General features: G+C 41.4%; 1 protein-coding gene across 5 annotated transcripts in view; it reads left to right on the top strand.

The window, feature by feature from the left end:
- The window catches only part of PLXNA2 (plexin A2), a 451621-nt gene that overhangs the window by 49433 nt on the left and 380791 nt on the right, over positions 1-21397 (top strand). For all 5 annotated transcript variants that reach the window (XM_044446913.1, XM_044446912.1, XM_044446919.1 and 2 more), the window contains 2 exons: positions 708-1984; positions 6176-6358. In XM_044446913.1, the coding sequence (XP_044302848.1) occupies positions 797-1984; positions 6176-6358 (1371 nt within the window). In that variant the 5' untranslated portion in view covers positions 708-796. The remainder of the gene's footprint in view (positions 1-707; positions 1985-6175; positions 6359-21397) is intronic.

Below are 21397 nucleotides of genomic sequence, written 5' to 3'. Positions count from 1 at the left end.
AGTCAGTTGAGTAGTCTTTCAGATGTCATAGGAATCTTATTTCAGTTGGGGGAGGCGCCAAGATTTCCATGCATGTTTGCCTATTTGAGTGTGACCAGCATATTCCTGACCTGCTACAGATTATGCAAGTTGGCATGCAGCCATTACTCAATGGACCTGCCAGTCCAAGCTGCTCTGACAGAGCCTGAGGCACCAAGGTGTCTGTGCATGCAGAAGCAAACAGGAGGTGCTGGAGACATATAAGCTAACTCTGGCTGAGCTTTCTTCCTCTTTAATTAAACTATAATCCCCTCATGGATTTCACGGACAGTGTGTGGTAGAGGGAGACCCCTTCCTCACCTTGCAAAAGGCAAAAATAGGACAAAAACTCCCTCCTCCTTGCCTCAACCAGGTTGTTAGTTCTGATGACAGGGTAAGTGAACTTTCTGCAAAACACTTGTCTTTAGCTTGAGATTGATTATTCCCTCCTATAGCTGAATGAACTCACGCCTCAGAGCATATTAAGATCATTTAAACTGCATAACAATTAATGCACAGAGGTGGAACAGAGTCCTAAAGTTTACACCGTTTACGCAAATGTGAATCCTGCTCCTAGGTTTAGAGATGTCTTTATTTTATTTAGAGGAGTCCTTTATGAAAAAACCTGCTTGAATTGTAGATTTCAGGTCTAACCTTTGCTGTGCGCATGTGTGCTTTTGTTTCTGTAGAACCATGTAAGGAATGCTGCTGTAACAAGAGCCGCACACGGGGAGTTCTGAGGTTCACACTCCCTTTCCTCTTCACTATCCACCACAGGATGGAACAGGGAAAGATCTGGCCTTGGATATGGGACTCTGAAGGCCGGTCAGTGGCCTTGGTGTTTTTTTTCTTGGTTTCTTTTTCACGGAATGTTACCAGCACTCCCATATATAATACTTTCCACTCTGAGAACCGTGACTGGACCTTCAATCATTTGACTGTTCATCAGGCCACCGGAGCTGTCTATGTGGGAGCCATCAATCGGGTATATAAGCTGTCTGGAAACTTGACCATCTTGGTAGCTCACAAAACAGGACCTGAGGAGGACAACAAATCCTGCTACCCGCCACTCATCGTACAACCCTGCACAGAGATCCTGACTCTGACCAACAATGTTAACAAGCTGCTGATTATCGATTACTCAGAAAACAGGCTTCTGGCCTGTGGTAGCCTATACCAAGGAGTCTGCAAACTGCTGAGACTGGATGACCTCTTCATTCTGGTGGAACCATCGCACAAGAAGGAGCACTATCTTTCCAGTGTTAACAAAACTGGCACTATGTATGGAGTTATAGTTCGCTCTGAGGGTGAGGATGGGAAGCTTTTCATTGGCACAGCAGTGGATGGCAAACAGGATTACTTCCCCACACTCTCCAGCCGGAAGTTGCCTCGTGACCCTGAGTCATCAGCCATGTTGGATTATGAACTCCACAGTGACTTTGTTTCATCACTCATCAAAATCCCTTCAGATACCCTGGCCTTGGTCTCTCACTTTGACATCTTCTACATCTATGGATTTGCCAGTGGCAATTTTGTTTATTTTCTGACTGTTCAACCAGAGACACCTGAAGGGGTGTCTATCAACTCAGCCAGTGATCTCTTCTACACATCTCGAATTGTGCGTCTGTGCAAGGATGACCCCAAGTTCCACTCTTACGTTTCTCTGCCTTTTGGTTGCAGCAAGGGTGATGTGGAATATCGTCTCCTTCAGGCAGCCTATCTTTCCAAGCCAGGGGAGGTGCTAGCCAGGTCTCTCAACATCTCCACCGAAGATGATGTCCTTTTTGCCATTTTCTCCAAGGGGCAAAAGCAGTACCACCAGCCCCCTGATGACTCAGCTCTTTGCATCTTTCCAATTCGTGCAATCAATACCCAAATTAAGGAGCGCCTACAGTCTTGCTACCAGGGAGAAGGCAACCTAGAACTTAACTGGCTGCTAGGGAAAGATGTTCAATGTACCAAGGCGGTAAGAATATTTACAATATTTTAACTAGTTGTCCTTGGAGGAAGATACTGCGAATATAATAGTGGTAGCATCATTTAAACAGTGATAAGAAATTTAAGTATCTAAAGAATTGCTTATTGATATTTCTTCATAAGATCTTAAGAGCTGATGATTTCTAACAAATAGCACTTACGTTTTTGAATTTGAAGAAACAGATTCAAATCATAGCTCAGCCATGGGCTTAGCCTATGACCTTAAGCTAGTTCTGTTTTCATAATCTGGATGAGAAAAACTCCAGTGATGACATATCAGTATCAACAGGCCATTGCAAAGAATAAATATTTGCTGGATATATTGTATAAAACACTTGCTATTTGCAAATGTTGCTGTACAATGAAGCAGTGTCAATCAAGTGATTTTTTGCCTTTGCTACTCAAGTATCAAACTGAGAAAGGTAATCTATTCATTTATTATAATAAAAAGATTAATTCTTTACAAGTGTTCTATTATAATGATGAAAAACAAGATGATGTCATCGATACAGAGGATGCCATTTCTTCCTGTAACCTGGTCTGGGGCAAACCTGAGAGTAGCCACTCTCCCCGAGCAGGAAGGTTCCATGTGAACAAGCCCCAAAGATGATTTTAGTGCCCCCTTTGTGTGTGAGAGACCTCTTTGACCTTAAATTCAGAAGAACTCTGCCCCCACCCCCGGCCATAGCAAACTCCATCTGATCTGTAACATCATGGCAAATAGAGTAATCGAAGGTGGGTATTAGAGCAAGATGTTACATTAGTACAACCAGTTGTACTGGTGGGGTATTAGTAGGTGTTAAATGAAGCTACTGCTCTCCTGCCTTGTTTGACAGCTCCCCATAGCCATCTGCCTGGGCTAATCCAGCAGAGGTCTTCCTGTGATTAGGTTCCTTAGTCTGTCTGCTACTAGACAGAAACCCTTCTTTGGCCTGCCCAACACAATGAAGAAAAACAGTGACTTGCCATTTAGGCTTCTCATTTTCAGTAGTGCTCTGGATGCTGACAGAGTGAAATCATTTATTCTGTCGCACTGATTATCAGAAAGAAAGAAAAAGCCTAGACCAAGAAGAATCCAGGGTTACTTGAAAGGCAAGAATACAACCCTGCTATCCGGTGTCCTAGATGAGATGTCTTTTGATCCATGCTTGCCTAAGAACATAGGGGGCATATTGGATCAGACCCAACATCCATCTAGTCAAGCATTCAGCTCACTCAACCAGCTGCCTATGAGGAAACTCACAAGTAGCATCTGGATGTAACAGCACCCTCCTAATCATATTTTGCAGCAACTGGTACACATAGGCAAGATGCCATGGCAGCTGGAGCCATGGGTCCATCTCAGTGAATACCAGACTGAAGATTTAAATGATGCAGAAAAACCTAGATGAATTAGAAAATACGAAATACTAATAATTTTCCCTTACCTCCCACACTTTGCAATGTAATCACCCTTTCTATTTTCTTGTGGCTTTGCAAGTTCCATTGCTGTGCTCACATGCAGGGTCTTTGCTCTCTCTGCACTAAGATTCTCTTGTTCAATGTCTCTAGGGTGCAATCCTATGCATGTTTAAACAGAAAGCAGTCATGCAAAGAGTTCTCCAGTCCATGGCTACCTGAAGTTTGCTGGGAATGGTAGAACTTTTTTTCTGTTGAAATATGAGTAGCAGTGCACTCTTAGTGTAGCAGGCCTTTTGTTTCTACCTGCTCCATCCTCACAGATGTTCAATCCTGAAGATTGTGTTGGCTGCTCATCTTGGCTTCCTGCCCATCTGCCTAGTAAAAACCTCATCTCCCAACCCCTCTCCTACTGCCGTTTTAACTGCCCTGCTGTCCAACTTCCATTTGGCATAGCTACTGTTCCCGTACCTCCCAGCTTGTTAATGTTCCATTCCTCTGGCTTCTCCCATGCCACAATGCCTCACAAGGGAAGGACTATAAGTCAGTTGTAGGGCACATGGCTTGTATGCAGAAAGTCCAGGTTTCGATGCCTGGCATTTGCAAATAGGACCAGGAAAGAATCCTGCCTGAAACCCTGGAGGGACAGTGCCAGTTCATGTTAGCAGAACTGAACTAGATGGACTGGGGTCCAGCTTGGCACAAGGCAGCTTCATATGTTCCTAGTGTAGAGCTGAAAGAATCCAGCAAAGGAGGACTGCTTACAACTTTTGAGTGGAATAGACAAGTTCTTTGCTATTGCTTCTGCCCATCCAAGAACAGCATCCCATGTGCCTTGGAAAACAGTAGCGTGTTGGCTCTCGTCATTAAGACAGATTGTTACATAGGAGGGGGCTGGCTGTATCCTTGAAAGGAGGGGAGCAACCACAAGGCAGAAATATCCATTTCCTTTTTCTTTCTGAGAACAGACACCTGCAGTTTCCCTAGCTGTTTCTGATCCCATGCTGTTAGCAGTCAAGTCATTTTTTGACAAGTGGGGAGGATGATGTAGCTGAATTCAGCCAACTCTGGTTATTTGCACAGGAAAAGTAGAAAGAATTACTCTGTCTCTGATTCAGGAAAGTCCGGTGTAACTGTGGCAAGATGGATAATAAGCTAAACTAAGGTCCACTGATATGGCTTAGGCTCTAAGCCTAATGTCTCTAAGCTTGATTGGCTTCCTATGTCTGCTGAACTGTGGAAACAAAATGCTAACTAGGATTATGGAATTGGGGTGCGTGGCACCTTGCATCTCCGAAAGAAGCAATAATGCACACACTTTTTTTATAAGGACCATCAGTGACATAAAACAATGACATAAAATGTTTATTAAATCGTTTGGCAATCTTATTGCTATATGCAAATTACTACTACTACTTTGCATTTATAGAGCACTTTTCATGGGAAGAATCAAAGGCAGAGGGAGTTCTCCACTCTACTTTTATCCTCACAGCAACAACAGCCCTGCTTTTGAAGGAGACTAGAGATTTTAAACTACAACTTTCCCAGGTTTCTAGGTCAATACTCTAAGCACCATGCCTTCCTGGCTGTAAAATAGTCTACCGATTTTATGCAGCCCTCTTGATACCTCTGAAGTATGTCCTGTGTGCTTATGAACAAAAAGTCAGGGAGCTGGATTTCCTATCCTCTTGTCTCAGAGTTTCCATCATGAGAATCTCAGATGTCAATCTAGACAAACTTACTAGAGACTAAGGCTTATTGAACTCAGTAGGACTTGGTTTTCAGTAAACATAGATAAGATTGGACTGCCCGTCAATCAGAACAGGTGCAGATGAGATACTTCAAATTGTTGGCTTTTTCAAGTTCTGTGCAAGTCTCCACACAGAAAGGAAAATAAAATCAAACCATGGTAATGGTCCCTGGCCAGGAAAGTGGTGAGCACCATGGTGATGGACCATATTCCTTGGACACCATGGAAGATCATCCTGAGCTACAAGAGGATTTAAGCTTTTCTGTGGGAAGACTACATTTCTTGTTCATTAGTTCATGTTAAGATCCTCAGTGAAAAAGTCACATCATCAGGCTTTTGTACCGATCTGAAGGTTTTTATTCCAAACCAATTACTTTTCCATGCAATACTCAGCAGCAAGTTATCTGTCCTGCTTGTGAAGACTAGATGTGGTGTCATTGCAGTCTTTCAGACTGGATAACATAAAGGAAGATTATGTTTGATATATGAATTGGAGAGTTGGTTGGACAAATCCTAGTAAATGTTAAATGCCAAGCCCACAAGACTTTCCAGTTAGCATGGAGATATCAAGGATATAGAGGTTAGTCAGAGGCTTCAAGGCCTCTTCTTTTTAGAGGAGATAGGAGAACAATAAAGCACAAAAGAATATGACAAATAGTCCAGAAATGCCAAAGGGCTGCAAGACACAATTTTGTTTAAAGAAATATTGTTTGGTACTATTTTACTTGGTGTGTCCACATGTTGCATATCTGCAAACAGCTCTATAAATTATATCTATAAAAATGACACTTTGGAGTGATCTTCAAGAGAAATCTTTTAAAACTCCTACCTAAAACAGGAAAGGGGTTGTAGAAAGAGAGAGAGATAAACAAATGAACAAACAAATCCTTATTTCCTTGGATCTCATATCAGGCCCAGTTAAAGAATGATTTTTTTGTCAGATACTGCCAGAGATTGTTTGGCAAGGCTCAAACTGCCAACTTTTGCCATCTTTCTTCTCTTGTGCTCACCTATATGCCTTCTTCCTTTCAGCCAGTTCCAATAGATGATAATTTCTGTGGATTGGACATTAACCAGCCTTTGGGAGGCTCCATACCGGTAGAAGGGGTAACCCTTTACACATCCAGCCGTGATCGGATGACTTCTGTTACTTCATATGTCTACAATGGCTACAGTGTTGTGTTTGTGGGCACGAAGAGTGGCAAGCTGAAAAAGGTGAGTCTGACTTTTTAGCTCCAGGGAGCCTGATGCCACACCTTTTCTCTGTGTATTGTTGGTTTCACAAGTCTGTAACAGGAAGAAAATAAAGAAGGGATACAGTTGAAGCAATCAAGCAGATAAATACAATTTATATGTGCTGTTGATTGCTATCAAAAGACAAGCCCCAACAATTTCAGACACGAGAGATTAAAAAAGAAAACTGAGGAGAAATATTGAAAACGGGGACATATAAGAACTGCACACTTAAATTATTGTGGTATTCATGCTGTTTCAAAAAGAAAAGAAATAGATTTTAACATCTTCCTGCAGAGATACAATTCAAAATACCTGAGACTGCATCAGCTGCTTAGTAGGCACTTTGTTCCACAATTCCGTGTTGTAGCTCTAAGAGCTGAGTTCAGCTGAGTTCTATATGCATGTTGCATTTGTTTTTGGGCTTAGCTTCTGTTTCTGCAGTGTTTAGACAGTTCTCTCCCTCTCTCTTTGATGATACATCTCTATGTTAATGTGATTCTTTATTGAATGCATGGGAATCAAGTAGATATTCAAGAAATGGCTTCACTTGGAGTGAGGTAGGAGAACTCTTATGTATTGACTGTTAGCATATGATAGAACTGAGCAATGAACATAAAGCTATTAATATTAGATGTGGGCTCTGTCTACATGTCTCTTGAAATTCCCAGGTGTTCTCAAGAAACTTTTGATGATCATCATTTCTGGCCTGAGGTTGGACAAGATAATGATTGTGGATTGTGTTTTAAGCAAATAACCAGATACAGAACTTTTCTGAGAAAAATTTTCAGGGTTACATTTTTAAGCATTTTTAAAGTTAATATTTTAATGCCTAAATATCTGGTCACTTAAGGAAATCCTGATATCAGGTCTGGTACTAAGGTGGTATGTGACTCACTTCTGGCAATGCAAAATGACAGATAATCAGGTAATTTTTCTGTTTTAGGGCAGTCAAGTGGTGTTAGAATACCTGGCCTTTGAATTTGAATGGAAAAAAATACTGTGCATGTTCTGTCTTCTCTCACTGGCTATTTATGGAAAACTTGGAAGTCAGGTTTTCTTTGGAACATAAATTCTAAACTTCTAAAATATATATAGTACCTTTGTTAACCCAACTCAAAGATCACAAAAGCATGCAACCTTTTGGATTTTGTGTAATAACAGTACTAAAGTACATGGATTTAGGATTTTGTTCTTACAGCTAACTTGCAGTTAAAAGAACATGCACAAAAATTATTGTGATCAAAGATCTTGCCAAATTAGTATGCATCATTTATAAAAGTGGTCACTTGAACCTGCACCTTTCTTACTTATGTTCCTGATGTCAGTGTTCCCGGAAAAGTTCTTACTGGGCCTTCAAAACAACAAAATGTGGGGCTTTGAAAAACAGTAGTAAGCATCATGTCAAGGTGACTCCCACTTCAGAAACTGTTAGGAAGATGTTGTCAATGGTTCTGATCTCCGATAGCCTAAACATGTATAGCGCTGGGTCGCATGTCTGCCAGGAATGGTGCAGTGTAAATGCAGGTCCTGCAGTTTGGCTGCCTGGTCAACCAATGAGCTGTTGTGGCACTATTTGAGGATCGTTTCACCCTCAAACAAGCCATGCCACCCAGATTTGGATCATACAACATGATGCAGCCAGATGAGTGGTTATCCCATTTGTGCCTGGTTCTTGTTGCAGCATAAACAAGCCACTATAGCTCATTTGGCTGACAATAATAATGTAAATCAACCCATTGAGTATAAAGAAATATCCAGGAAAGGAAAGGAAAGGAAAGGAAAGGTCAAGACTTTGCTCAGGATGCCTTCTAGGCATACTACTAATGTTTGCCATAACTAGAAATCTAGGAAGCTGCAAAAGTAAAGGTAGGAAGAACTCTGGTAAGTAGTATAAATCCGTGCACTAAATTGGTTAGCTTGAATTTACACCAAAAAGAATAAGGCACCGTATGGAAACACATGAAGTTTCAAGGTCTTCAGTATTAAAATCACACTTGGATAGACTTCTACTAGTGTCACTGCCAAAATTAATGTATTGTTCAATTGTTGATGTTAATTCTTTTATTTGTAGCCATACTGAGAATTGATCATTAATCTCTTCCAGAATATCATCTATACATGTTTACCAAAAACTGTGAACAAATTTTTGATAAAAGTTTTGCTGCTTGGCAAGTAAAAGTTCTGGTATAGGCCCCATCTTCTCTTACAGTCCTTAAAAGCAATGAATGGGTTAACTACTCCGAATAGCCTTTTGGGTAGCCATAGCCTGGAGTAAACTTAGCTTTCCTGCTCTAGACTTGTTCCTCACCTTCCACCCTTCTTATGGGCATTTGTGTGATTGACTGACCTCATTAGATAACATTCCTTCCTGTTTGCATCACAAAAGCAGGACTACTTGCCCAAGGCAAAGAAATATTCCACATTCTTTTGCCCTTAAACAAAGGCCTTGTTTTATAGAAGCTGTGAATCTATGATGAAGTTGGACTTTTCCTTTCCTTTTATTCATAGTAAGACCGAAAGCTACATTAGATGTCAATGGTGTTCAGTCATTTATTTACCTATTAAATATATTGTATACTCTAACTTTCTGGTAAAAAAACATGCTCTAACAAGTGTAAAACAGAAATAATGGCAGAATCTCAATTAAAACATAATCAATTTGAACACAGATGTTGTGCTTTTAATAGTTTTTTCATTATGTTAAAAGAAATGGAACCCAACCAGGTTAAAACAACCTCCATCAATCTGGTTTACATGCAGAAATTCTGCCTGAATAAAAATGCCTTTGTTTATCCATGGAAGGACAACAAAGAAGGATCAACCAAGCCTCTTTGGCAGGGAGTTCCAGAGCCTGGGATCAGCAATGCAGAAGACTCTTCCTTATACACCCCCACCCCAAACATACACCCCATTTCTTTCCTTCCAGTGAACACCGACAGTCTTTCAGAGATCTTATAGTGGTATATTGGTATGTGAAGGGGTGTCACATGCTGGAGGGTCGTGACCTGTACTCTCCTGTGGTGGAGTGAAGGACACTGTCCAGTGGGGCAAAGCTAAAGGAACCAGGTCTTAGGTTGGATGTCAGGAAGTACTTCCTGATGGTCAGGGCTTTTTTTGTCATAGAACGCACCGGAACAGCGTTCCGGCACCTTTTCTTGACGTATTTTTCCAATGGATTTTACGAAGTGATTTTGAATCGCCTGTCAGGCATAGCAGGCCAGCAGCAAAAATCATTAAAATAGTGCCTGTGGGCTGCTTGTGTGTCTGTGCTAATTGTGAGGGCGCTGTTCGGCTTGGGACACTGCTCGGCTTGGGATTGGTGTGCGTGGCCGTGCGCTGAGTGCTTACTGCCGGCGGCAACCATTATATTTATGTGTGTGTAGAGTGCCTGGCTATGTGCAAAAGGTAAATAAGTTCTTTATTTCAAAAAAGTTGGTGAATTGAAAATCTTTTTTAGTGTAAAAGTATAACTCCAAGACATGAGTTCTGGCACTTTTTTTTTTTTTTTTTTTTTTTACAAAAAAAGCACTGCTGATGGTTAGGATCCCTAGGATATGGAAGAGGAATCCATGGGAGGTGGTGGAGGCCCCAGAAGTGAGGGTGTTCGAGTAAAGATTGAACACCCACATGCTGGACCTTATATGAGCAGGCCCGACTTGCGCTTGGGATCAGGCTTACTATGTTCCTATATTTAGAATATGGTGATTTGGAACCGCAATAGGAATGGCTCCTATTCCAAGAGCCTTAAAATGACTACTACTATTTATTTGCACAGTGTCACATCTAAGGATGCACAGATTTTGTTAGATCCATGTCATCTGTGTGACACCTTCCTCTCTGTCATGTGATCTTTGTCAGAATTGGATTTTTTTTTTTTTTTTTTTGGTAGGAACACTCCATTTGTTTGCAAAAGCACTCTTGTTTAAACTTTCCCCCCAAGTTTTTTTAATCAATCCACAAATTCACAGCAGCCATTTGATTCAGAAAATGCAAGTCCACTGCAAAATCCACAAGCTGAATTTATAGAAATCTGAGCAACTTTGAATCAGTTGGAGATTTCTGTGATATCCCTAGTTTGCTCTTTATCTAACCCACTTATGGACATCACATAGGTGTACTAGAAGGTAGTTTAATTAACTAATTAATTTACATTGATTAGTTATAATGCATTTTAATTACATCTACATTTCCATGTATCAAAGTGAGAGAGAGACAGAGAGACTAACCAGAAAACTAAGCAACAGAAATAAACATTGCCTCATCTGCTAAAAGATTTGCCAAGGTACAAAGGTGTTAGAGCATAAGGCCCCTGGTGGATCAGACCAAATGTCTTTCTCATCTAACATTCTTTTCACACCAGGACTAACCAGCTCCCTGTGAGAAGCCTTCAAGTAGAATATGAATGCAACAGCATCCTCCCATTCCTGTTCCCAAGCAATTGGCATAGCTATACAGACACAGGAGGCAATATCAAGCCATCATAATGACAGTGCTTTATAGCCTTTGTGACTTAGTCTAATTCTCTTTTAAAGCCACCCAAGTTGGTGGCCATCTCTAGTTCTGTAAGATGTTCAAGACTGACATTTGGTGAACCCCAAGAGAAAGGAGATTCTAGAGCTGCGGACCAGCCAGTAAAAATATTTGGCATATTCCATAATATTTATTTCTCAACTGACTTCATTTCTTTTGGGTGCTGCATTTAAATCTCAAAAGATCCCCAGTTTATATTAAGTACATGCCCATTATTCAGTATGAAGGAACAGCCTACACATCCTGGTCACACTGAATTCACTGAATACTTAATAGTTACAAATACTATGTTCAATTAATCATCTCCATGCTCAGCAAAATATGCAGTATTTTCAAATGATATATTAATGCACTTGTCAAGATTCACTATATTTTTAAATTATAGATTGTATTTATTTAAATATTTTAATCCCATTTTTCCTATTAACTTATTCAAGGAAGCTTAGATAAAAACCCATCTATGCAAATGTCATTACCAATACAGAAAGTGTATGATAAAATCCTACCCACAACTAAGCACCTGTCTTTGAAGTGCCAGAATATTATATAACTTTACTAGATCATCATATGTCTGTTTAAAAACAAAGAATTCAATCGATATAGGAAGTCATGTGAAACTTTACAGAAAACCATACTTTTCTGAAAATTGGGCTTTTGCCATTCTCTAAGATGAGCCTTCTCCAACCAGCAGATGCTCTCAATTGTACTTCTCATTCCCAGAATTACAATGTCCATCAATAGCCAGCATGGTATTGGCAGTGCTTACTGAGGATGATGATAATTGTAGTCTAACACATCTGGGAGACATCAGTTTGGGGAAGGATCTGCTCAGAATGGAAAGTAGTGTTAAAAGGAATTCTGAAATTCCTAATGTGAGTAAAGGCATACCTTAAGGCAACCTTCTGCAAATTGGTGGCCTCCAGAGGTTTAAGACTGCAACTCCCAGAATTTCTAATGGTCATGCTGGCTGTAGCTGACGAAACTGAATTCCAAACATCTGGAATGTACTTTTTTGGGAAAGGATGCCCTAGAATAGCATGCATTTGCTGTGAGATTATATTGCTGCATATGTATCTATAGAATCATTAGAAGCACTAAGCTCTGCCACTGCAAGAAGGAATTATGTAGGATTTGAGCCATTTTTCTCATGTCTCTTTGACAAGTTTTACGTACAAGTCTTTCACAGTTTTGCAAACAGAAACCAAGAGGTTAAGCAGCTGAGATATTTGGCTTCCAGCTATAGTCATGGTACAACATTCTCATGATCTCATGGCAGCACAAGCACAAGTCAGCCTAGGTTCTGCTCACATTCTCACCACCTAATATATCCAAATGTGAAGAAGCCCTAAAAGGTATTAAAATAAGCTCTGCAAAATATGCATGCACCATGTCACCTGTGATAGGTTGACATTTTAGACAAGCCATACATGGGAGCAATCTGAAACAACACAGCGAGGCAGGGCAGTACAGGGCAATCCTTTGCACGATTACTCAGAAGCAAGCTTTGCTCCCTCCATTTATGCTACAATACTGTACACACTAATCTAAGAATGAATTCTGGTGAACTTTGCGGGGCTGACTTCCAAGTATCCAAATATCCCTGCATAGCCTTGGAAGTGAGACAGATTTATTGCTATCAGTCTCCAGTGCTTCCAGTAAGGCACTTAGTACGGACTCTGACTACCAGTAGTTGTATAAGCAGTGAGCCCTTGTCCTGACCCATTTCAAATTATGTTTCCATTCATCTGGAGCACTATGCCTCCATCTACACTATACTCTGGGATAACCTATTTCAAAAGCTACACTCATTAAATAGTGGGCGGCATCCATGTGTGTCTCTGTTGCTGCAGTGCTGGCTGGGGAAGACCTTGCTTTAAAGGCACTTAAAGCAAGCAGCTTGTGCTTGCACACTGCCTATTTAATATACCAAGCAGAATTGTGTCCTATTAATTATGTAGGATTACTAAAGGAATGCTCTTTCTGGGTTGCTTTAATCCCTGATGGCATTTATATAGTGGAAGCTTTTTAAACTGCTGCATGTCTGATGCAGACTAGATCTATACATGTTGGTCTGCTTTCCTGCATTCACAGAATAGCATAAAGGACATGTTTCTTTTATGCAAGAGACCAGCAATCCTTTGCTGGAATTTTAAATTCAATATCTGGTGAGCTTATCCCAGATATATAATGAAACCAGTCTTTCTTGGCATTTGTAAGTTGTTTATTGTTGATGGTGTTTGTATTCATATTCTGTATCACGTATGCCTGATCTGACCTTGTTGCTTGAACAAGTTCACTAAAAAATATTGGCCATGCAGCAAGAGTGATTGGGATGAAAGAGTCAGCACAGAGGATTAGTAAAGTGTATTCCAGTCGAAGCTAATGGTTTTAGCTTTACCCACATATTCTGCCTTATCCTCATTGCAGTCTTTGTTAAAGCAAATGATAGCAGCATTTGCAATGTTATGTATACCAGGCATGGAGAACCTCAAGCTCATGGACCAGATACAGCCTGCAGAGCTCCCCATTCTGGTCTGCCAATTTCTTCCTCTTTGCCCTGGGAAGGAAATAATCTCTTATCTCTACTCAACATTGTGATTATCTCTGCTCTCCCTACACCCCAGCATTGCATTCAGGCTTTCAAAAATACTGCCAGCTGAGGTTTGTAAAAGAGCAACTGCTGCACTTGGGAAGGGCATTTGGGAAGTGTGTCTTTGCTGGGAAGGGATGGTAATTCTTCTGCCAAAAAAAATTAATAATAATAAATGGAAATCAGTCAGGCTTTAAGAACGCACCCTTAGCTGCCAATGAGGCCTTTAAAAAGCCAAATTGCTATAAGGGTGGGCATTTTGAGGGGGCCGCTATGCAGCAGGACAAAGCTAATCCCTCCCTCTGTAAATACGGTATATGGTTATGGGAAATAAACTGGATAATGAGAATGCATATGTCAAAATCACCTATGATGCACCAAGGACTGACTTATATCATGAAAGACTAGTTTCAGGATATTTTGCTGGCAGTTTTGCTAAGGGCCTTGAGTCACTCCCAGGTTGCAGTTTTTATATCCCCTAACTCTGTCTGCAGAAAAAGAAACTTGTAAAGTCGCAAGGTTACAATGTGAAGATGCTGCCTATATCTCTAAAATGCATGGATGGATGGAAGCTAGTCTGTTTCCTTGCTACTAATTAATCCATCAGTTATTGTCAGTGGATGGGGCTTTCAAGTGCAAGCTGGGACAGCAATATAGCCATTAGGCTGAAAGGCCTGTGTGCTTTTAGCAAGGGCAGCTGTTGAGATGAGGGTAGTAAGAGGCCACTGTCAGTAAGCAATCGAGGTCGCTGTGCAGACACAACTGATGCTGTGCATTTCCACAGAGCTCCTGGCATTTCCACAGACATGACTGCTGGCAGTCAGGTGTGGTGTAAGGCAGCCTCCTGTTCTCATATTGTTAGAGGTGGTGCAGATATTGCCAACAGGTATCTTGTGGTAACAGGAAAAGTACAAGATGGCTGTAAAAGCAGCACCTAGCGGAACTATGGCTGTTCTAGACCGTCTTCCATCCACTGCTGTTCTGCCAAAGTTGTCCACGAAGTTATGGGGCCCCTGCTAATCAATGACCCTCCACTCCAGTTGTACCAGCCACCACCATCCTTTGGGCATGTGTGCCACACAAAGAAATCATTTCAGATCTGTTGAATCTGCCATGCATGCTGAGTCCATGGGAGCCTGAGGAAAGTAAATGATTGGCAGTTAGTGCTTCTATTTGGTTGACTATTTTGTTTCATTCCATATACCACCCTGTGTAGATTATATTTCACAGGGCAGTTAGCAAGCACAGTAAACACTATTAAAAATAAATGTATATTTTCTCAGCATTGAAAAGGAGCTAAATGTTGGAAAGCTGCAAATTTTCATCTAATTGCTATGAAAAACAGTTGTTGCTCCAAGACCCCCTTTTATTACCAGGGGAACAGAGAAAGTAGCCTGTTTTTTGGTGGGGAAAGGCATTTTTTCTCTTTGCTTCCCATTTCTGATGCTTAGACTAAGCATGGAAGTGGGCAGTGAATAAACAGCTACTGAAGCATGTCCTTGCAGGTCAGTAGCTGTTTATTATATTTATTGCTGGGTGGGGAGACTATAGGCTAAGAGTGTCACTCAGAAATGCAGCTGTATCTTGCCTCAAGCAAGGGATGCTTTTAAAAACAGCTACCTCTGACATCAGACATTATTGCGCCTACTTGGATTTTCTCAATCATCAGCAATCAGCTCCATCATTGTCCCATTTTCCCTAACTCCTGGAGTATCTTGGGTTTGAGGAAAGATAAGTATTCCTCCTGGACAGAGGCTATGTAGCCAGTTAACCATGTTCTGATAACTTCTACATTGCAATGTGTTGTGCATTGGTCTCCCTTGGAAGATTGCCATGAGTTCATCAACTCACCCCATGTGCAAGTTTAGAATGTAAGAGACCTGGCAGGAATCTGGTACCAGAGACCTTAGTACATGCACAGTTGTACATACAGGAATGAGTTGTCTTAGTTCATCAGAAACTCTACACGAGCCAGCAGTGCAATGTTAAATAAATGGTATTTTTGGCTACATTAATAGAAACATAGCATCCAGATTATGACATGTGATGCTTCAGTTTCTTCTGTGCTGGTCAGGTATCATCTGGAACACAGTGGTTGGTTCTGAGGGCCACATTTGGAGCATTGACAAACTGGAGTGTTTTTAAGATGGAAACTAGGAGAGTGAGAGAACTGGGAAAACATGTCTAAGAGGGACATTGTCGGAACACTGGGGATGTTCAGCCTGGAGAAGATATGTTTAAGAGGAGAGAGCATAGTGGCCTCCAAGTAACTGAAGGGTCAAACTTGTTTTATAGCCAATGGATGGAATTGCAGGAATCAGATATTGGTCGAACATTGGGAGAAGCATCCTGAAGATATGTTTGACAATGGAAAAGACCACTGGTGGTGGACTCCCTTTTCAAAGAACTAGTTAAACACAGACTGAATAGTCATCAGCCCAAGATGCTGCAGTTGCACCCCTAACATTGCAGATCCAGCATTGAGGGGGAGGCTGGTTTAGATGACCTTCTAACTGCCCTAGGCTGCTAGCTGGAACTGGACAATGTGGTCATATCTCATCAACCCTTTTTAACATTCAGTGCTAGATAAGATTGTTTTCATGCAACGATTACATCTGCTGCTTTATTCTGTGCTATTGCTTTTGTGTGTGTTTCATTTTCACTCTAAGTCATCCTGGAAATATTTTTATGAAGGACCAGATACAACCCTGTAATGCATATATACATGGAAAGGGCCATAGTTCAGTGGTAGAGCACATGCTCTGAGTGACAGCTGGTTTCCACTGGGCTAGTAGGACACAGCACAGGTCAGTTAATGAGGGTATTAATGAGGTTAATGAGGCCACTGCCACTAAACATAACCTACGTAGGCAGTAGAACAGGCTGAGCAGCACCACAGATGAGTTGCATTTGGTGGAGCCAAGGGGCCATCTAATGTTCACTCCCTGACATCTCCAGGTAGGGTTGGGAAAGACTTGCTCCTAAAACATTGCAGTGCTGCTGTCAGGAAATGTAAATCAGCCCTCCCCCAAATGGTAGATGTATCTAGCCTCCCCCCAGGGAGTCTAGATACAATTCCTAGCATCCTTGACAACTGGCCATGCTGGCTGAAACTGTTGGGAGTTATAGTTCAGAACTTCCCAAAGGTACCAGGTTAGGAAAGGCTGGTGAAGACAGTACTGACCTACATGGACTAAGGACTGAACCGCATACAACAGTATCCTAGGTTCCCATAGATACATACATATACAATTTCTGGGGCAGGGCTACATATATTTAAGTTAGGACTTAAGCTGCCCTTAGTAGTTTCATTTTAAGCATGGCTGAGTGAAGTGAAGAAACAGCACCTTGGGAGAGCTTGTAAGGGTATGGTACAAGTGTGTCACTTAAAGAAGGTGAGATTTTTCAGAAATATCCATACCTGGTTCTTTGTTACATTCCTGTACTTCCGAATAGCTGGAGCTCTCTGTGTACATTTCTATGGTGCCCAGTAGCTGAAGTGTTACATTTCATAGCTTTTCTGCACAAAAACTTGCTATAGTTTGGTGATCAAGTGGAGAATTCTCTCAACACCTCTATAAATTACAATTTTCAGGATTTCTTACTTTACCTTGGGGGAGAAGTGACAGCAATTGAATGAATGCTGTTTTTTAAATGTTTGTATTATATTATGTATTCTAGAGGAGAAAACAATGGGGAAGAAACTACCTGGGGAAAATAAATGAAAATTGGACAAAGTGATTTTGGCATTATTTGCTAAAACCAACTAATTAACTCCCCTCCACCAACTCCCTAAATCCCAAGCCCCACTTTATAAGAGCGTTTGGCTGTGCATATCTTATTACCGCACTGTATGTTTCTATTGATATTAATGATGTGTATGTGCTTCTAATCTTAGGGCTATGCCTACTTCAGTTCTTACTCCTCCTTCCTAGGACATGGGTTATTCTTTAGTGAAAAAATTGTTCCCTGCAGGGTTGCCAGTAGCAATTTAGGAAAATGTAAAATGCTTTCAGGAAATGCTGTTCTCTGGAATTTGGTTTACACAGGGGTGTAGGAAGGCAGTCTGTTAACAATGGATATGTCACAAACCTGCTATTGAAAGCAGTAACCCTGCACTGCATTATTCAGTTGATTTGAAGAGCTTTGCCTCAGTTTCCTGAATGCAGCAAACAGGACCAGTAACACAATCACCTGCCTGTCTTAAAACATTATGGCAGAGGAGTGCATTGTAAAATCTAAACGCAATTTTCAGGGTAACCAGTTTGATTACCAATCTGAGCCAATGGGGGCTGAACGCCTGGAATCCTGATTGCTACAAAGTGCCACCTCATAGCTATTAACAGTAGTCTCCAGTTGAATGGATTTTTCCTTTCCCTTTTTGTCCTGTGGGGATTTTCCTGCTGGAAAGGATTCAGGATGCTGACTCTGAGTGTATCATTTTCTAAATTTATCTGCCTATCCTCTGAGGATTCATCACTGAAAACATTGCATTCTGTTGGTGATGTGCTATTTCCTATTGGCTGATTAGCCAAGTCCTGTGAAATCCTTGGGTCTAGTCAGTTTCTTTTTTTCTGTGGACCTCCGTGTTACAAAGGACTCCATGACTTTGCACTAACTGGAGAGATTTCTTTGTACAGGTTACATATTAAATCTGCTGAATCCACTCTACCCCCAAGCTCAAGTGTGTGTGTGTGGGTGGGTGGAGGTGTGCGTATGAAGACAGGAAAATGTGATGCCATGAAGAGAGTCCAGGTTGTGTACATCAGATGGTAAGCAGATCCATAAATAAATGAATATATGGTTCATATAAGGCTCAAAAAGTTGGGAGAAACTGGTTTTAGAAGCAGTTGCACAGTTGTTTGCCCAGCTTGTGTACTCTCTGGGTTTGACTTACCCCTTTCTCCCTAACCCATTTGTTATCAGGTATGTCCATGCCAAGATACCAGAAATATATCAATTTGACCTGGAAGACTGAATAGCAGTAGTTATTTATTTAGGATATTTTTATCCCGTCCTATACCAATAATCTCTGGACAGCTTAGAATATGAGGACAGGAGTGCCTTTGCCAGCCTCAGCTGTGCCAACTACACTCTTTGATTAAGCAGGAGGATCTAGTTACCATGGTCCATACATGAATCACCTTTCATTTGGATTAATGTACTAGATGTGAGCCTGGATGTAGTGAGTGGAGCAGGCACTCACTCTTAGCTGGCTTTTCAGTGGCATACATCATATTCTGAAGAAGAGAAGATGATGTAAGAGGGGGGCAGGAACAGGAGAATCTGAAGGAGCCAGAAGCCTTTGAAGCTCCATCAAGGTTGCTTCCTGCAGCTTTCCAGACTGACCATAAGAGAAGGTATGTTTTGGAAGAGATGGAGAGAGATCATATGCTTGACCCTGTCCTCTATTCTATGATGAGGCATCAGGAGAGACAAGCTACCCAGTTAGATGGCTTGTGTAGATTTCACCAGCTGTCTCTCCAACAACAGGAGCTATCCTGAAGGTGGAGTCTCAATGTTACTAAGGTATTGAGACTGGGGAGACATTTCCAGTTTGGGTTCAACTCCCATTACATCAGCAAAGGCTTATCTTTTCAGCTAAATACAAGGCTACTTGAGTTACTTGGCTTGGTAGCTGTGAAGTGCCAATACAGATCTCTACTATAAAAGATTGTCTTGGTTTTGGAACCTGAAGGCAAAGAAGAAAGGGTTTGGCTCAGGACAGTGAACTTTAAATGCATTCAGAGAGACAGCGAGTGCAAAATATAGCGGCTAGACTTTTGTCAGAAGTGCACTTTAGAGATCACATTGCATGGATCCTGGATCAGCTCCATTGGCTTTTGGTTTGTTTCCAGACACAATTCAGGAAAGTGGTTTTCACCTGCACAGTTCTAACCAGTTTGGGGCCAAGATATCTGACTCCTCCATTGTGAACCTGATCTAATTTCTGGTCATCAGTATATGCCCTATTCTACATCCCACCACTAGAGAGGCTTGGTTCCCTTGTTTTGAATGAGAAGTTTGTTGGGAAGTTCATGATGCTTGATGTATTTTTAATTCTAGGTCTTGAATTTGCTGTTATGGCTATACTCCTGTGTTTCTTGTTTATTGATTTGAGGTTTTAAATAGGTATATATTAGGTTAAAGGTGCAATTCATGAAAGGTACCTGATAAATAATCAGTTTTGATAGAGTGTGATTGGCATAAGGGCCACCCTCACTCGGAGATGGATTGATTCAGAAGGGCTCATTTTCATAGCCACAGCCTCTGAGAGTACCACCAGGGCTGAGCTGGGCAACTTTCATTCCATCCCCAGCTTAGAGTGCAGATTAATGCAGGGGATTGTCCACACAGTTATGCTGGGATGTGTAGCCACTCTGAGAATCTGCAAAATTCTGTGTGTCATCTTAGACAACAGCCTTGCCTTTCTCTCTTAAGGAAGATGGATGGCACAGGATGTATTTGGGCTGATTAGCAAAGCCAGACAAAGCCTGTGGGCCCCTGATGAGTACTGGATCATATGGCACCACCCCCATTCCAACTGTGCAGGAAGACCTTGATCATTTCTCCATTTCAGATGACTACAAACCTTTGTTTTCAACAGCTCACGTATTGTGTAAAATCAGATTGAACGTGTTTAGCTTCCTGGCACTGGAGCACCTAATGCTTTCCATCAAGCTAAGGAAAACTGTTTCAGATGGAAAAACAAGTTGTGCAAAGTCAGTCCAGGCTGACTTTCCAAACTGAAACACTGCCTTTGTGATTCAAGCCTGACCCTTCTGGACACCTAGAAATGCCTCCCCTCTGCCTCAAATGGCAAGATCTTTCTGCATGTGTGCATGTTTAGAGAGCTGCTGCACAGTGCTGTCTCCTTTGTACCAAAAGCCATTTCCCCATTTCTTCCAGTACCCAGCCAGTCACAGCTATAACTGCCTTTTGGAAAGGAGGAGGGCTTGTCTGTGCTAAAGGAGTAAGAGCTTAATGCTGCTTCCCCTGTAATGAGATTGGCTCACTTCCCAGACTCCTGCTACTGAGCCTGCTGTTTGTTTTGTTGTTTTATGAGCCCCAGAGGGCCAAGCGAGCTGGGCTTTTGGATACTGGGCAAGGCCAGTGTTAGCCGTTTATTTACAGTTTACAACCAGCCTATGGGGGAGCTTTATTTTTGTGACAAGCCTAGTGAATACTGGATCCTCAGGGGATTGGGCCAAATTTTATCCATGTCAAATTCCAGGAGGAGATTTGGCTACCCTGAAACAATGAAAGAGGTGGAGGAGGTGAAGTGTCTGGCAAGGGATGGAAGATTTATTGCACTGTTTGGAACAGTACATTGTGGTGTTTTCTATGTGATTCATCACATTTTTAAGGTTTTCTTCCATCAAGGACCTCTCTTTTTCAACTTCTCTCTTTCACTCACTCTCTATAAACACACAAATATGCATGCATGCATACATGCATGCACGCGCGCGCACACACACACACAGAGAGAAAGATTTGTTATCAAATTCTCTTGGCATGGCTCCACATGCACACTTTAACTAAAGCAGTTTCAGCTGAGTTTTATACATGGCATAAATGTGTAAAAGTGGCGAACTCTTCATTTCAAAAGTGATGGTAGGCACTTATTTAAGTCCCAAGGGAATTTTACTGAGATTTAAGATCTTTAAGTCACTTAAGTTTTCTAGCAAATAGTACTCCTGGTGAATCTATTTTTTAAAAGGAAAAAAATCCTTCTAACAGACCAATAGATTTGCATCAGCTGCTGAGTAGGTGAAATAGTACCAAACTTCTAAAAGCCCTGCAACTGTAAGCAAGTCTAAGAAGGCTTGGTTTTCAGAGATGAGACTTTATCATAGAGAAGTAATCATGAGAAAGTTGTTTTGGTAGATAGGGACAGA

Source organism: Varanus komodoensis, unplaced genomic scaffold, assembly GCF_004798865.1.
Source record: "Varanus komodoensis strain SLA01 unplaced genomic scaffold, ASM479886v1 scaffold1, whole genome shotgun sequence".
NCBI classification, from domain to species: Eukaryota; Metazoa; Chordata; class Lepidosauria; order Squamata; family Varanidae; genus Varanus; species Varanus komodoensis.
Note: the sequence above shows the minus strand (reverse complement) of the source record. Positions and strands in the feature narration are given on the sequence as shown.